The sequence below is a fragment of the Prionailurus viverrinus genome, chromosome C2 (assembly GCF_022837055.1).
Source record: "Prionailurus viverrinus isolate Anna chromosome C2, UM_Priviv_1.0, whole genome shotgun sequence".
Lineage (NCBI taxonomy): Eukaryota > Metazoa > Chordata > Mammalia > Carnivora > Felidae > Prionailurus > Prionailurus viverrinus.
Window position 1 is genome coordinate 104552716 of NC_062569.1, and position 15649 is coordinate 104568364.

The window sequence follows — 15649 nt, forward strand, 5'->3', positions numbered from 1 at the left end:
GGCACAGAGGCCTTGCGATAACCTTTGTGTATTTTGGAGACTAATCCATTGACATTATATGGGTCACAAATATCTCTTTTCTTCACTGTTTATATAGTCTTCTTTTGTATCTAAGTTCTTAAATTTTAATGAGTTTCTCTTCCCTTTAAAATTTGTTCTTTATTTCCTTCGAGAAATCCTTCCCTACATTGTTCCCTTCTAAACATCCCATGAGTATTTCACATTTATGTCTTCAATCCATCTGGAATTTATGTGTTAGAATTCAGAGATGTAATTTTGTTTCTACATGGATAACCCATAGCTTCAATATCATTTACTGAAGAGTCCATCTTTCTCCACTAATTGGTAACACCAACTTTGTTGTATATCGACTTTCCAAATAAACTCCCACCTATTTCCAGATTTTCTATTTTCTCTTTATTCCTGTGATGTCATTAATTTAAATTACACTTTGATTAGGAAACCTACTATCTGATATCATGATTCCTTCCCCGGTCTTCTTTAAATTTACTCTTATGTATGATTTTCAGTGTCAGCCCTCTTGTAATTTTATTCAAAAACACATTGAGTTTAAAGATGGGGTTAAAGATAACTAATTTTTCTTATTCATGAACATTGTATCCCTATTTGGATTTTTCCATGACTTTCAACGAAGTTTAACAATTTCCCCATAATGATAATGATAGACTTATTGCTGGGTGCTATATATGGTTTTTGGTTTTCTAGTAACTATTTTCTTCATTTAGGTCTTGTATAAGGCAAACTTGCTGAGCTGCCTTAATAGCTTGTCTGTAGAGTCTCTTGGAGTTTTTACTTAATCATATCACCTGCAATAGTTTCTTCTTCTGCAATACTTACTAATCTTTTTCCAGTGTACTGGCTCTGATTTCTAGTACAGTTTAGAAGAGTGGGTGTCTTCATCTTGTTCTTGACTTTAAAGGCATTGCCTTTAATGCTTCACATTTAAACATGACTCTTTTCTTTTTAGATTTTTGGCAGATACTTTCTGTCAGACTATGAAAGTTTTATTCAATTAGTGCCTTTCTAAGTTTTTAACATCTTGAATGGGTGGTACTAAGCCAATTGTAACAGAAAGAGGGTTGTTCTTTAAGCATGCCCAGTCTTCTTGAAGGACTCGTTCTTATATTTGGAGATGTAGCTAGAAAGCTTTCCTCCATCTTTGAACCTGACTCCTATTCACCCCCAGCCTTGCTCAGCATCTTTCAGGGAAATCCATTTAGTTTAAATCACCTTTGATAGAGATACTGTTCAGTTTCCAGAGATCAGCTAATTCACTCACAAAAAGGCCTTAAGGGCCTTAAAAATTACCTCCAATCATTTCACAGTTTGCAAGAGATAAAAATCAAAGTCAGAAGCCTGGCCAAAATTGTAGTCAACACATAGAGCCAGGGATAAATCTCTTAAGATTCTTAAAAGGAAGTAGGAATATGCATCAACATTCCTTTCTCTTCAAGCTCTTCTCTAATTCCCTGGTCAACACATGAGCTACTCTTGCAAAACTGCTAACAAAAATGTAATCCAAAGTTTCTAAGTGGCTGAAACAGCCAGATGAGGATTTAAGTGTGCATGTCACATGTGTGAAGGAAACTACTTCCGCCAGGGAAAGAGAAGTGTTATCAACTATTGTGGGCAAATAAAGAGTCAGCAAAAATAATCCCTGGGCCTTATAAAAATGTAATGACATTTCGGTGTTGTTTCCCATCTTTTTTTTCTGTGGGAAAACACACAATGTTGTACAGTTGGCTTTTTTGTTTCTTTCATTCTTTCTGGGCCACACTTACTGGGGGACACTTTATAATTTAGTCTCTTTTTCTTCTTCACAACAATGAAGGGGAAAAATAATTCTTCATACTGCTTTTGAGCCAGGATGCGTCAGTATTGTACCTGAGAAGAAAATGGCTAAGTTCTGGGACAGGTGGGATTTTTTCCCCTTCAGTCAAAATACATATGTTATTGGAGAGTTTCTTAGCCAAAAAACAATGTTTGGCTATTTCATCTTGAGTACTATATTTAACTTTCTGAAAATGTCAAAACATCTTATGCAGGCAGCATGCCTTGAGTAAACATCTATCTCCCTAGGTGTAACTAATTTAGCCATAGCCTTTTTGAGTGTCATTTAAACAGCCACAGGCATGGACCTGAACTTCCATTTTTTTCTCCAATCATAACATCTATCTTGCAGTCTGAAAGTTACTAAAAGTTACCATAGCATCCCTCGCCCATATGTGTGGTGGCTGGGGTGGGGATGTATGAGTGAGAAACACTCTTCCAAGTTAGCAAAGAAAAAGATCAAATCTGTAGTGGAGTACAGTCAAATCCAACTTTCCAATCTATCTTTTTTATTTTTATTTTTTTAAGTTTATTTTTATTTATTTTGAAAGGGAGATAGAGAGCAAGCGTGGGAGGGGCAGAGAGAGAGGGAGACAGAATCCTAAGTAGGTTCCAGGCTACCAGCACAGGGCCCAATGTGGGGCTTGAACTCACGAACTGTGAGATCATGACCTGAGCCAATGTCAAGAGTAGGACCCTTACCTGACAGCCACCCAGGGGCCCCTCCAACCTATCTTTATTAAAATCAACTGGTTAATGACTTGCAGTAGGCCAGTAAAATGTTATTCATTTAAAAAGCAAGACTTGGGGCACCGGGGTGGCTCAATCCAGTGAGCATCTGACTCTTGATTTCAGCTCTGATTATGATCTCACAGATATGAGAGTGAGTCCCAAGGGCTCTGGGTTGGGCATGGAGCCTGCTTAAGATTCTCTCTCTCCCTCTCTCTCTGCCCCTCCTCTTCACCTCCACATGTGCACACACATGCATTCTCTCCCTCTCAAAAAAAAAAAAATTAAAAAATTAAAAATAAAAGTTATCTATGGCTCTTTGAGTTACTTCTAAATTATTGTATGTATTTCCTTTCTCTGGTGAGTGGAAAAAAGTATTTATTTGCCTGATTTTTCACGTTATTAGTATCAGAGAGAAGTTAGGTCTAGACTGATATTAAAGTGAAAAGTATTCCTCCACCCATTTTCTAACAAGAACAAAAATATATTACAGATAAATTTCAAACTTCAGTTATGTCAAAAAATGTGAGTCTTCCATATTCTCCAGTAGCAGGTATAATACATCAGAGATCTTTCCCAAATCACATTATAAACACAAACACATTTTCAGCCTCCTCCTACACATTTTCTTCTCCCACGAAATCTCCACACATCCACCATCTACCTCATTTTCTATGCAGCTTTTTGGAAAACTGCTTGATACACAAGCCTTTTTTGAAAACTGTAAAACTGTGGTCAGCTATGTCTTTCTAATAGCTGCAGAGTACAGTAGTAACTTTAGCAACACAGAACTGTGGCACAGAGAAATTCAAGACAATCCCCTTTATCTTGATGATTTTTAACAAGGAACCTCAAAACTTTATGCTACATGTAGTGGGCTTGAAACAGATTAATCAACGGGATGTGAACTTAGAATTCATGTTTCGGAGGTAGAACAAATCCTTCCCAACGCCTCCTTTTTGCTTATCTCCTGCCCTTCTTTTCCCCCACCCCTTCCTTTTTCTAGCGCCAGAGTAACAACCGGGAATTATAATATTTCAAGGTTTATAATATACTGTACTGTTAAATGCAGCAAATACAGAAACCTCTTGTTGGAAAGTTCCTGAGATGAAGGGAAACCTACGACACTATTGTTGCAACTTCGAAAACTTCCAATTTTGAGAAGAAAAAGGAAATCATAGTCGTGGGCTACCTTAGCCTTCAACAGTGCACGTCTTCCTTTCTGTTTGATTTTTTTCAAGGCTACCCGCGGCTAACTCAGACGCCCGCGGGGCAGCGGTCCGTAACCAGCAGGCCCAACCAGCTCCCAGCCAGCTAAGAGCTACAGGGAGATCTCAGCAGAAATGCGCTCCGCCCCTCCTTTGCCAGGAGGCGTGCACCCGACGGGGGTGGTGGGGGGCTAACGCCACGCCCCCACGAGGGGCGGGACTGCCTCTCAGCCATCTCCTCCCCAGAGGCTCGGGGCGCTGTCCCGGCGTGACGTCATCCAGAAAGCCCGCCCTGGTTGGAGGGAATTTAGAAGAAAACAGGGCGGGAAGGAGGCGGAGTCTAGTTACCCTGGAGACGGGTTGCTCGGCGGTCGCTTGGTAACCGGTCGCGGCGGTCCCGTCTGCGGCAACGCAGGCGGCTCAGGCGGCCGAGGTCTGTGGGCCGAAGCCCACACGGGGCTCTTTCTGCCTGCTCTGTGATGGCGGCTGCGACGGCAGTGGTCACGCCCTCAGGTTTGGAGGATGGGGTGTCTCGGTCCCGCGGCGAAGGGGCCGGGGAGGTGGTCGTGGAGCGGGGGCCTGGTGCGGCCTACCACATGTTCGTGGTGATGGAGGACCTGGTGGAGAAGCTGAAGCTACTCCACTACGAGGAGGAACTCCTCCGGAAGAACAACCTGAAGCCCCCGTCCAGGTGGGTGCCCTCGTTCTCCAGCGCCTGGGAGCCGGCCAGGCCCGGGGAGATGCCTCCTCCGCCTTCTGGGGAACCTTGAACGCGAGTTGCACTTGCCTCCATCTTCCTAGGCAGGAAGGGGCACTTCCCCCCCGAACTTGGCGACAGAGGCCACGGAGTTCACAGAGTTTAGACTTGGTGTTTTTTAGAGAGAGTAAAGTTTCAGAAACGCAGAAAAGACTGGAAGACGGCTTTCCTAGACTTTAAAGCACCCACGCACCTCCACAAAACGCAAACTGTTTTTTCTGATTACAAAAGTTGTAAAAGAACCTATTGTAGAGGACTCAAAAAAACACAAGAAAGGGTGTAGAAAAAAAATACTGAAATCACCCATAATCTCATTCCCAAAGATGAATATCATTTTAGCTGCTTCTAGGTTTTGTTTTCCTCTGAGATAATTTGTCTCTACAAGTGGTTAACTGCGGGTACCTAGGACCTTGCTCGACTTTATATGCAGTAAGTAAACTTGTTGATTAATTGTTATGGTTTAAAAGACTCCTGCCTTTGCAGTAACAGTACTCTCAGAAACTAAGAAGTGGAAAAGACAAATGAAACGACAGCTACTGGAACTGTGTCTATCATACAACCTAAAATTCTGCCCTTGTTCTGGTGGGGAACAGTCCATCATATCGTGAAGTCAATGCCATTAGTTGTTGAGGGTAATGCACAGCTAGCACTTTCTCTTCCAGTTAGTGTAGCTTAGTGATAGATAAATAAGCTAATACTTAGATTTGTTTATTGTGTAAAGTGCAATTTAGATTAAAAATCTGTAGTGATTTCTTTGAATGGGTATAGCTTGGCTAAAATAATTTCCCATGACAGTTTTAATCTCATTAGTTGATCTCTTCCAATAACTTGAATTTTGAGATATGTAGGCTCTATGTAAACTGCCCATATTGCTAAGTCGGTCTATAATAAAAGTTAGAGGAAAAAGTAGTGTTGCTTGATCCATGATAGAAATTGTGAGATTGAGAGTTATTACATAAATGAATTAAACAGGATAATATAAATAACCAACATTTTCTATGATAAAAATGCATTTTTGCCCCCAAGTATATTTTTCAAACTAAAAGAAAATGGCTTTAAGGCTCTAGTGATATAACCTCAGTACTATTTCCTCAGGAGTTCAGCAGGATATTTTGAATCATGGATTTGAGTGGCAATATCCTAATTTAATGGTTCTCAAGAGTGTGGTCATCAGACCGAAAGCAGTATCACTTGGGAACTTATTAGAAATGCAGTTCCACGGGCCCTTTCCCTGGTCTCCTGCATCAGAAATTTTAGGGGTGGAGCCTAGAAGTCTGTGTTTAACAAGCTTTTCAGGTGATTCTGATGCATGCTAAAGTTTGCAAAACGCTCTACTAGGTCTGGAGCATCTTTCAATATCCAGTCCTGTGTCATGGAGTTGTCATCAGCCAGTAAGGAAAAGATGAATTTTTAGCAGTGGGTACTTTGAAGGGGTTGTGAACATATACCTGGAAGAACTTCATTACCTTTTTCTTCCCAGCCATCTCTTACCTTTCAAAACATTTACACTTACCCTGCAGGACAAACTTTGGAAAACATGAAAGAGTAGACTGCTGATTCTTATTTAAAATAGTTATAATAGCTAAAAATACAGTTATGAACATAATGGCAATAACTGCACATAAAGGGCAAAATTAGATCTTTGATCAGCTGACTGAAATGTTGTTAGCAAGTTTTATTCTTAACCTATTTAAGTATAAATCATATTGATCTTCATAGGACTGTTTTTAGTAGGCTAAGGGATTTAGCAAAAGTCAATAAATGTTTGTTAGACTGTGGATATGCTACTTAGTGGTTATTGAGGCTGGCTGCATCTCAAAACCATATACGAAGCTTTTGGAACATACTTGTACTGGGGCTCTACTCCCAGAAGTTCTGATTTAATTCATGAGGAAATAAGCAATGCTTGGTCCAGTAGCTATAGTTTGAGGAGCTCCTCAGGGGATTCAGCTATGCAGCCAAGATGAGAACAACTGTTTAACATACCCGATAGGTTAGGAACAGTATGTAAAGATACCAGGGACATTGTAAAAAATGTAAAAATGCATAGTGAATAATCATTAAGGTCTTTTGTTAAACTCTGAAATTGTCTTTAATTCCAAATTACCATTTTCAAGAGGTACTCTCTTATTAATTATTCCTGACATAAATGATATTGGCAAAAGTTGTACATGATCAGTTTTTTAACATGCCCTGCATTTACTTGAGTTTAAGTTCTTTGATGTAATATTTTGTGTACAGTAGTAATTACCCTAGTCCTGTTGATTAAAAACTTTAATATGAGTGTTGTGGATTACTGGGAACTTCAAAGGGTGAATTGCAGATTTTTTTTTAATTTAAAAATGTTAAATTGAAATTAAAGCCATTAAAAAATATTTCATATTCCATCCTCCCCCCTTGTTTTGAAACAGACACTATTTTGCACTGCCTACCAACCCTGGTGAACAGTTCTACATGTTTTGCACTCTTGCTGCTTGGTTGATTAACAAAGCAGGACGCCCCTTTGAGCAACCTCAAGAATACGATGACCCTAATGCAACTATATCTAACATATTATCTGAACTTCGATCATTTGTAAGTGTAAATAACTGTCTTCTTTCAGAATGTTGTCAAGTTACAAATTTTAATATTGGTAATTCAACAACACAGATGCTACCCTTTTAGATGAATTGTCTATGAATAACAATATCTATATACACCCAATACATACGTATGTAAAATTATATTTGGATTTTTTCAGATAAAACCTCAGAATGGTTGGTATTATAATATTAATGCCACTTCTAAAAATGTTCAATGTACTCTTTGTAGCCCAAAGTAATAATATTTTTCTTAATCTTGTTATGTCTCAGAGGTAAATTTATGGATACTTAGTTCTCCTAAAAAATGCTCGTAGGAAGCTGAAACATTGTATTTTGAAAGGGAACTTTGATTTAATAGACCATGATAGTGGTTGGTTGTACTTTTCATTTCTGACTTTTCCTGGGGGGCATTCAGTAAGAACTTTTGGTATACATGTTATTAACTTTTGACAAGTGATTCATTCTGTCCTTCCTATGGTTGTTTAATGATAGGATACCAAGCTAGTAGCTTTACTGTTTTTGTTTTTGTTTTTTTTTCGCCCTAATAGGATCAGTTACTTGTTCTGTCATGGGGTTATTGCCTTTCAGTTTGATACCTTTGACAATAAAACATCCTCATTTTCCTTTAGTGTATGTATCAATGGAGAGAAAAGATGGACTTCTAAGAAGCAATATAGTTCATTATTTTAAACCATATTTGAGAAATAGAGAAGTAATATACTTTTTCAGGAGTACTTTGCTTAAAATATTTTGACATATGGAATATAAATAACAAATAAGACACTGTATATCTTTTGTATTTCAGGGTAGAACTGCAGATTTTCCTCCTTCAAAATTAAAGTCAGGATTTGGAGAACATATATGCTATGTTCTTGACTGTCTAGCTGAAGAAGCATTAAAATATATTGGTTTCACCTGGAAAAGGTAAAAATTACCCAACCTGACAATGGTAATTTTATGTGGATAGCTTTTTCCTCTGTGGGTTCAGAGCTGTTTAATTGAACTGACAGGGAGTACTTCCTCTTGACTATTCTAAACTGAAAATGCCACAAGTGATTAAAAATGTCTGTGTATAGACAAAACTGGAATATCTGATTTTATCATGCTCTTGCCCAATTCAAATTTAAATAATTATTAAAGGTTCAACTGTAAATGAATATCTTCATCAATGTAGGAAATTTTTTCAAGGTCTCTTTATTTATATACACAAAGATGGAATATACATGGTGGTAACTGATAGCTGTAGATTTAAGGAAAAAACGGAAATTAATATAGTACTTTAAAATGGGATTTTCCCTTTTTTTATAGATACTGGCCAAGAATAATAGCCATCTGAAGAAGCCACCTGACACTCTCTTAGATCTTGTTTATTGCTTCTTTCTCTGACTTGACAGTGATGTGTTGTTTATATTTCTATGATCATATTTATCCCTTGGTTTTAAACTCATTTGTTTTCAGGTCAGGCTTTCTTGCCAGAAACTATGAACTCTTCATATATACTGTATAGCAGTTAGCATAGCACTTTGTATATCACAGATGCTCACATCATTTTAAACCATATGAAATTACTAATATTCATCTAATGAACTAAAAAATGGCAATTTTATGCTTCAACCTAAATATTATGAGTTAGTGTGGTATAAGGAATAACTATATGATTCAGATTACTTCTTTATTGGACTCCAAGAAAAGTTATGAGATGTGATACTCCATTTGGCATTTTTAAATACTATTAATTTTATTGTCCAATGTGGTCTAAATTCACCTGAAGTGATCCGTTTCTCAACCATTATTCAGTTTTGTACTTACTTTATTTGTAGGCATATCTAATTCTTGGCCACGTATTGTGATTTTGATAATTTATAAGGACTCTAAATATATGGGGAGGGAAAAGAGGGGAAAATATTGAAAATAGGCATCAGAGAATATGTCAGCTATGTAATGTATAATTTACATAGAAGTTACATATTTATAGATGACTATTTTACTTATTAAATATGTCGAAACAAATCCTAGAAGAACATTGCCTTTTAGACATTATCTAATTCTAATTAATAAAAAAATAGGAAATTTATTTTTTAAATGTTGATTTTTATATTTTGTTAACCCGTCTGAGGTATAGATTTTTAAAATAAGTTTCCAGAAATAAACCTAAATACTTTTGGGTATTTTTAATATGGGAAATACATGTCACTAATCTTGATGGAGAAATGATTGTTCAATACTTAGTATTAGGACCACTGATTAGATTTTGTAAATAAGCTGGAGCCTTTCTTATTCGATCAAAATAAATTTCAGATTGATCAAAGGTGTAAATGTGAAAAATGAAACTGTAGAAGTACTAAAAAGTCAAAGGTGGTTGAGATGTGTCATGTGAGGGAAAAGCTAGGATCCATGCAAGAAGAGGTTGCCAAGTCTATGTAACAAGAATTGTAAAAATCCTGAATGGCCAAGATTATATAAGTAATAGACTGGAAAAAATAGTTTTGACACAAGTTAAGCAAAGCACCCATTTTCTTAATATACAAAAGGGCAAAGGGCATAAATAGACATTTCATTGGAAAAGAAACACCAATAACTGATTAAACCATGAAAAAGTGTTCAATCATTCTCCTGTGAAAGAAATGCAATAAAACAAGAGAGATTTTTCATGTATATGATTGGCAAAGATTAACATTTATTTACAATATTGGTGAACATGTGGAAATGGAGTCACTGTTTTTGGGAATGTGAAGTAGGGTAACATTTTGGAAGTTGGTTTTTGGTGATATACATCAAAACAATACAATGTACAAAGTTGTTGACCCAGCTATTCGTTCTACTGGTATAAATTTATTGTAATTGATAGACGTAAAGATAAATGTACAAGGATGATCTTTGTAAAATTGTTTAGTAAAAAAAACCAGAAACCACCTCAATGTTCATCCATAGTTGCTAATTAAATTAGTTACGGTACTATTTAACAGTTCAATGGAATACAGTGCCAGGGGGCGGGGGGGGGGGGGTGGAGAGAAAAATGTATATGTACTTAAATATGGTATATTAGTAAGTGAAAAAAGTATATTGGGTAACTGTATGCATGTCACCATCCTAATTGTGTAAATTTATTCTTTAAATTTGGAGAGAAACATTTTTGCTTCTTTATGTAGAAAGTTTCAGAATGAGTACATCAAACATGTAATGGTGATTATGGAAGGCAGGTAGGAAAGGATAATATCTGGTGTAGAAGGGATTCTTAATATTCACATTATACCTTTTTGTCATGCTAAAATGTTTTGTTTTTAACTCTCCTCTCATACTAAGCTTTATTATTTTAGACCAACATACCCAGTGGAAGAATTAGAAGAAGAAGCTGTCCCAGAAGATGATGCAGAATTAACATTAAATAAAGTGGATGAAGAATTTGTGGTATGTGTGTTGCTGAACTTTTTGTTTTTGTTTTTGTTTTGGATTTCTTTCCCTTAATTCCCCCAGATTTCCATTTTCAGGAATATATTTTGTTTCATTGTTTCTAGAGAAGAAAAGCTTTTAAATAGTGTACCCAGTATCAGTTGTTTAGACTTTTGGTTAATGCTCATGGTTTCTAATGACTGAGGTCTGAATTATAGTCAAGGTTCTTAAACTATAGACAGGAAATAGTGAACTGCTAGTTATATGAGTAACCATTTTATTAGCAACGATTCTTGATTTTAAATAGGCTACAAATAATAAAGAACTTAAAAAGGACAGTAGTATTTAGGATTAATATATTCTGCTTCATAAGAACAGTATTCATTTCTCAGGGACTTCTGTATGCTTCTAAAATTAGAATAAGTACCACCCTTTAGGAATTTTTAAAAATACTTATAAATACCAACATGATTTAAATTGTTGGGCAGTATCTTGGCCTTTACCATTCTTAACATTCTATTTATATCCTGAAACTAAATAATCAAGTCTATAACAGATTAGACAACTAACATGGTAGAGACAAAGAACACTTTCTCACAACCAGAGATGGATTGGCCATGGTGTTTTAGGAAGTAAAATGTGATCTGAAATTGAAATAGCAGGAAAAAACCCTTTTTTAAAGTGTACTTTACTGTCATAAACCAATTACATTTTCAAGGTGAATTTTTAAAAAAGTAGATAATAAGTATATTCTATATTTCAGCTTAATTTATTATGTGATTATATACTACAAAGATATTAATCACTGCATCATTTTATAGCAAATGCTGAAAATAACCATTAAATAAATTAGACTATATCCAAATAATAGAATATTGTATAGCCATTAAGATTGTTTACAAAGAAATGTTATTGACATAGGGATGATAACTTAATGCTGTATGCATAAATTCAAGTATGTAAAATATACAAAAAAAGAAAAAATAACAATATGTCAACATTAGTTACATATGGATAGAAAGATTATGGATGATTATTTTCTGTGCTTCTTTGTATTATCAAAGTTTTTAATGTGTCTTATCAGAGCATAAATATTTTAAACTGTAAATATAAAAAAGATCATTCTGTTATTTACAGAAGGAAAAAGACCATTGTAAAACTAATGAATTTAATAGATATCTTTTTAAATATGACACATTTAAAAAATTAAGGTAAATGTATATTCATTCTGCATGTGTTTTATTGAGCACCTATTGGGCAAGACGCTGGTGGAACTGTATGTACAAAGGCTCTGAGGCAGGAAGAAGCTTAGCTTGATCAAGGATCTGAGAAAAGACCACTGGGGCCAGATCTCCTAAATGAGGCGGGGTTGTGTGTGTGTGTGTGTGTGTGTGTGTATGTGTGTGTGTGTGTGTGTGTGTGTGTGTGTGTGATAAGATTAACAAGGAAGATAGACCAAGTCCAGATCATTTTCGCCATTTTTAAGGAGTTTCGACTTTTTTCTTGTGTAATAGATCTTTTCATTCAGGCCCAGAGAATGTTAAGTTCTCACATATTGCCTTTGTTCACCTCATTAATTTTACTCCGGTATTTTCCTCATCTTGTCTTTTTAGTAACTGTTTATTAGTTAATGGTTTATGAACAGAAATCTGGTCCTAGCGCATCAACTTTTAGCTTCAGAGACATAACTGAAACCTGCCAGTCAGAGGAAAAAAAAAAAAAGGTACAAAAACCTACTAGCCAGAAAGAAAGCTCTGAAGGTGGAAACCGATTTTACACTTTTTTTGTACCTCTACGTTATTGTACAGTGCTTGGTGCAAAGTGGATGTTCATTAAATATTTGACTATCAAATCAGCTGTCAGTAAATTGCTGTGTAACTTGTAGAAATTATAGCTGATTTTTTTCTGAGAACGCTTTGAAGTCCAAAGCAGCATCATTAGGTATGTAAATTAGAGATACAAACTAGAAAGCAGCCTCTTTGCACATTTCTTCCCAACTATAAGGTAAAGTCCTTCTACTGTCATAAGACCAAACTGAAGGCCTTCTTCAAAGGCCTGAGGCTGTTAGTTCCCTTATGTCAAGTCTCTTGAATTTTTTCCTCTTTTCTTTCTTTCTTTTTCCCTTTCTTTCTTTCTTTCTTTCTTTCTTTCTTTCTTTCTCTTTCTTTCTTTCTTTCTTTCTTTCTTTCTTTCTTTCTTTCTTTCTTTCTCTTATTGTTATCATATTCTAAGGAGTCCTCAGGTACCTCTCCCATTCCTTTTGTTAAGGAGATCAGTGCCAAAAAGCATTTGGACAGTGGGATGTTACATTATTTTGTTGCCAGAGTTTGAGGTGGCTCAAGGATGGAAAAGATTAATTTCTGACAGAGTAAAATTCTGCTATAATCATCTAGAAACTAGAATCCTTCAGTTTTAGACTTGTCATATCAAGGTAGGACACACTGATAACTGTTAAAAAGGTAGAACAAGTATTGGTCACAAAACAATATTTTCACCTGCTGTATATAATCATATACTTAGTAATTGGCAGTTAGAGAATTAAAAGGGTATATACTAGGCAAAGAAACAGTAGGAAATTGTTCAGTGTCTTCTAAATAACCAAAATCAGAATACTCCATTTATTTTAAAGCTTTTTTGGTAAGTTTGTTTACATTCAAATTGCTTTTGAATACTGTCTTAATAATATTCAGTAACAAATCTCTTTTTTTTGACTGCCTACTATTAAAGCCTTTTGCCTATTAGTGTTTAATCCAGTACTAATTCAACAAGTATTTATTGATCCCCTATGTAAACTGTACTGATTAGGTTATTGTAAAAGCATAATAAACTTGTCTCTTCTCCCATGGGCATCAAGTCATTGGCGTTTCAGTCATTTACTCTGGTTGTTAAGTAGGTCATCATTAGTGCAAACACAGAATAAACTGAGCCGCATCTCAAAGGTGTGCGTCTGCATTTATGGTTAAGATTTAAGATGTAAACAGTTACATCAATTTTGTGTACCCCTCTATGCTCCACTGCTCCTCCTCCCTAAAAAAGTAAATGTAAAAAAATGTAAACATAAAAAAGTAAATGTCACTTGAGTGTATTTATACTCTACATTTACATTGGTTCATATTTTACAAAAATCTTTCCAGTTCCCCAAAGATTAGCATAGTTCTCATAACTTACCTTAGTGGCCCCACCCCCCAGAGTTTCAGAGTGATCTGGGATGGGACCTTAGAATTTGCATCCTAACAAGTTCCCAGGTGATGTTGATGCTGTGGTCTCAGAACCACATTTTGAGAACCACTGTCTTACATCCTTCTAAATTCTTAAAGATCAGGATTATCTTTGAAATCTACCACTGCAGCTTTGTAGAATTGTATGTGTGGAAGTGTCCACCAAATAATTTTTTCCTTTGAGGACCAAGCTCCATTCGCTGTATTACCACGTCCTTAAGCCTGGGTTATTGTTAAATTTGTTTCACCCGCTATGTCACTTATCACCACAGAGGCATTTGAAGAGAAAGGGGAGCTAATTTTTTGACCTTCATGCTTTAGAACCTGCTCAAAACTTCATATTTACTGTATATTGGGGAGGGGATTGCCTCTCAGAGGGTCACTTCTGACCCTACTGCCCACACCAACTGGCCCAGGGGTCAGAACCAACTTTGAATCTACATCAGCTATCCTTTAAGATAGTTAATATCTAAGATACAATGTTAGTATCTCAAATATATATTTATATCTTTAAATAGATTTAATATTTTAATATCTTTAAATAGACCTAGGGCCCATGGGCCAAAGAGTACTAATGACTAAACTTAGTACTTTATTAAACTTGAACATAGAAGAGATGAGATGTCAAAAATATGAATTAATGGGATTGGTCCACAGTGCAGGTGAGAATATTCTGTGTCTGTCAACTTCATTTTTGTCCATTTTAGTCACGTTACTCAAAATTGACATTAACTCCTTCCATTGTCTTTCTATTTCATATATACCACTCTGCACTGTTTCTTATTCTTATGCTTATTTATCCCTAGTTTTATAGTAATGGCTCTTCCTTCTTCCTTGTTTTTCTTTTTTCAGTAACTATAAAAAGGCCCTGTTTTAAAAGGCACCATTAAAACCTCTAAAAACAGATGACCTGTTAATAACATTATGCCCTAGTTTACACACACTACCAGGCTTTTAAATACGCTTTCCTGCATTGGTCTTTATATTGAGCTTAGTATATTGTGTATGTAAAAACTGGAAATACATTTTTTAAATTGTAACTTTTTATAATTATTAACTTTTAAAACTCTTATTTTTCTAAGGAAGAGGAGACAGACAATGAAGAAAACTTTATTGATCTCAACGTTTTGAAGGCCCAGACATATCGCTTGGTAAGTTACATGGAATACACACAGGACCAACAAGCAATCAGTATACTTGTTCTGCTGAAAGTTGAAACAAGTAGAAACCATTGTTTGCCATTGTTTTGTGCATGATGTGAAAAGTAGCTCTCAAAAGTTGTTTCCTACATATAAAATGTTATAGCAAATAAAAAATCTGGAGGGTCGAGTGAGACAGCCTCTAATCTGTACCATGGAAAATCCACATACTGCTTCTCATATAAACTGAAAATAACTCATTTGTCATTTTTATTATAGAAAGACATTATTTGATTTCAAGTTATTTTCCATTCTAATTGACTAGTATTGAATGGTCTTGATTATAGGAAAATACTTAAATGGTAATTCTTTGAAATTAAAATGGATTATTTTAAGACTGGTATATGGATAAAGTAGTCAGACATTGCTTTAAGTCAGTGTTGGCTTATGTTAATTAGGAAATAAATGTAGTCTATAAATGAGAACCCACTCAATGAAATGTTTCCTTTTTTATTTAAAAAAAATTTTTTTTTTCAACGTTTATTTATTTTTTTTGGGACAGAGAGAGACAGAGCATGAACGGGGGAGGGGCAGAGAGAGAGGGAGACACAGAATCGGAAACAGGCTCCAGGCTCCGAGCCATCAGCCCAGAGCCCGACGCGGGGCTCAAACTCCCGGACCGCGAGATCGTGACCTGGCTGAAGTCGGACGCTTAACTGACTACGCCACCCAGGCGCCCCAATGTTTCCTTTTTTAAAAAAAATTATTTTTGGCT

General features: G+C 35.9%; 2 protein-coding genes across 5 annotated transcripts in view; one reads left to right on the forward strand and one right to left on the reverse strand.

The window, feature by feature from the left end:
* The window catches only part of LOC125175639 (serine/arginine repetitive matrix protein 1-like), a 181338-nt gene that overhangs the window by 45385 nt on the left and 120304 nt on the right, over positions 1-15649 (reverse strand). For 2 of the 4 annotated variants that reach the window (XM_047876383.1, XM_047876384.1), the window contains one exon: positions 13277-13544. The exons of the other annotated variants lie outside the window; for them this stretch is intronic. The gene's annotated coding sequence lies outside the window, so the exon portion shown is untranslated. Of the gene's footprint in view, positions 1-13276; positions 13545-15649 lie in introns of those variants that run through there. 4 annotated transcript variants of the gene reach the window in all.
* The window catches only part of IFT57 (intraflagellar transport 57), a 53882-nt gene continuing 42368 nt past the window's right edge, over positions 4136-15649 (forward strand). The window contains exons 1-5 of the mRNA XM_047876390.1: positions 4136-4479; positions 6957-7119; positions 7933-8051; positions 10445-10535; positions 14818-14886. Of these exons, the coding sequence (XP_047732346.1) occupies positions 4268-4479; positions 6957-7119; positions 7933-8051; positions 10445-10535; positions 14818-14886 (654 nt within the window). The 5' untranslated portion in view covers positions 4136-4267. The remainder of the gene's footprint in view (positions 4480-6956; positions 7120-7932; positions 8052-10444; positions 10536-14817; positions 14887-15649) is intronic.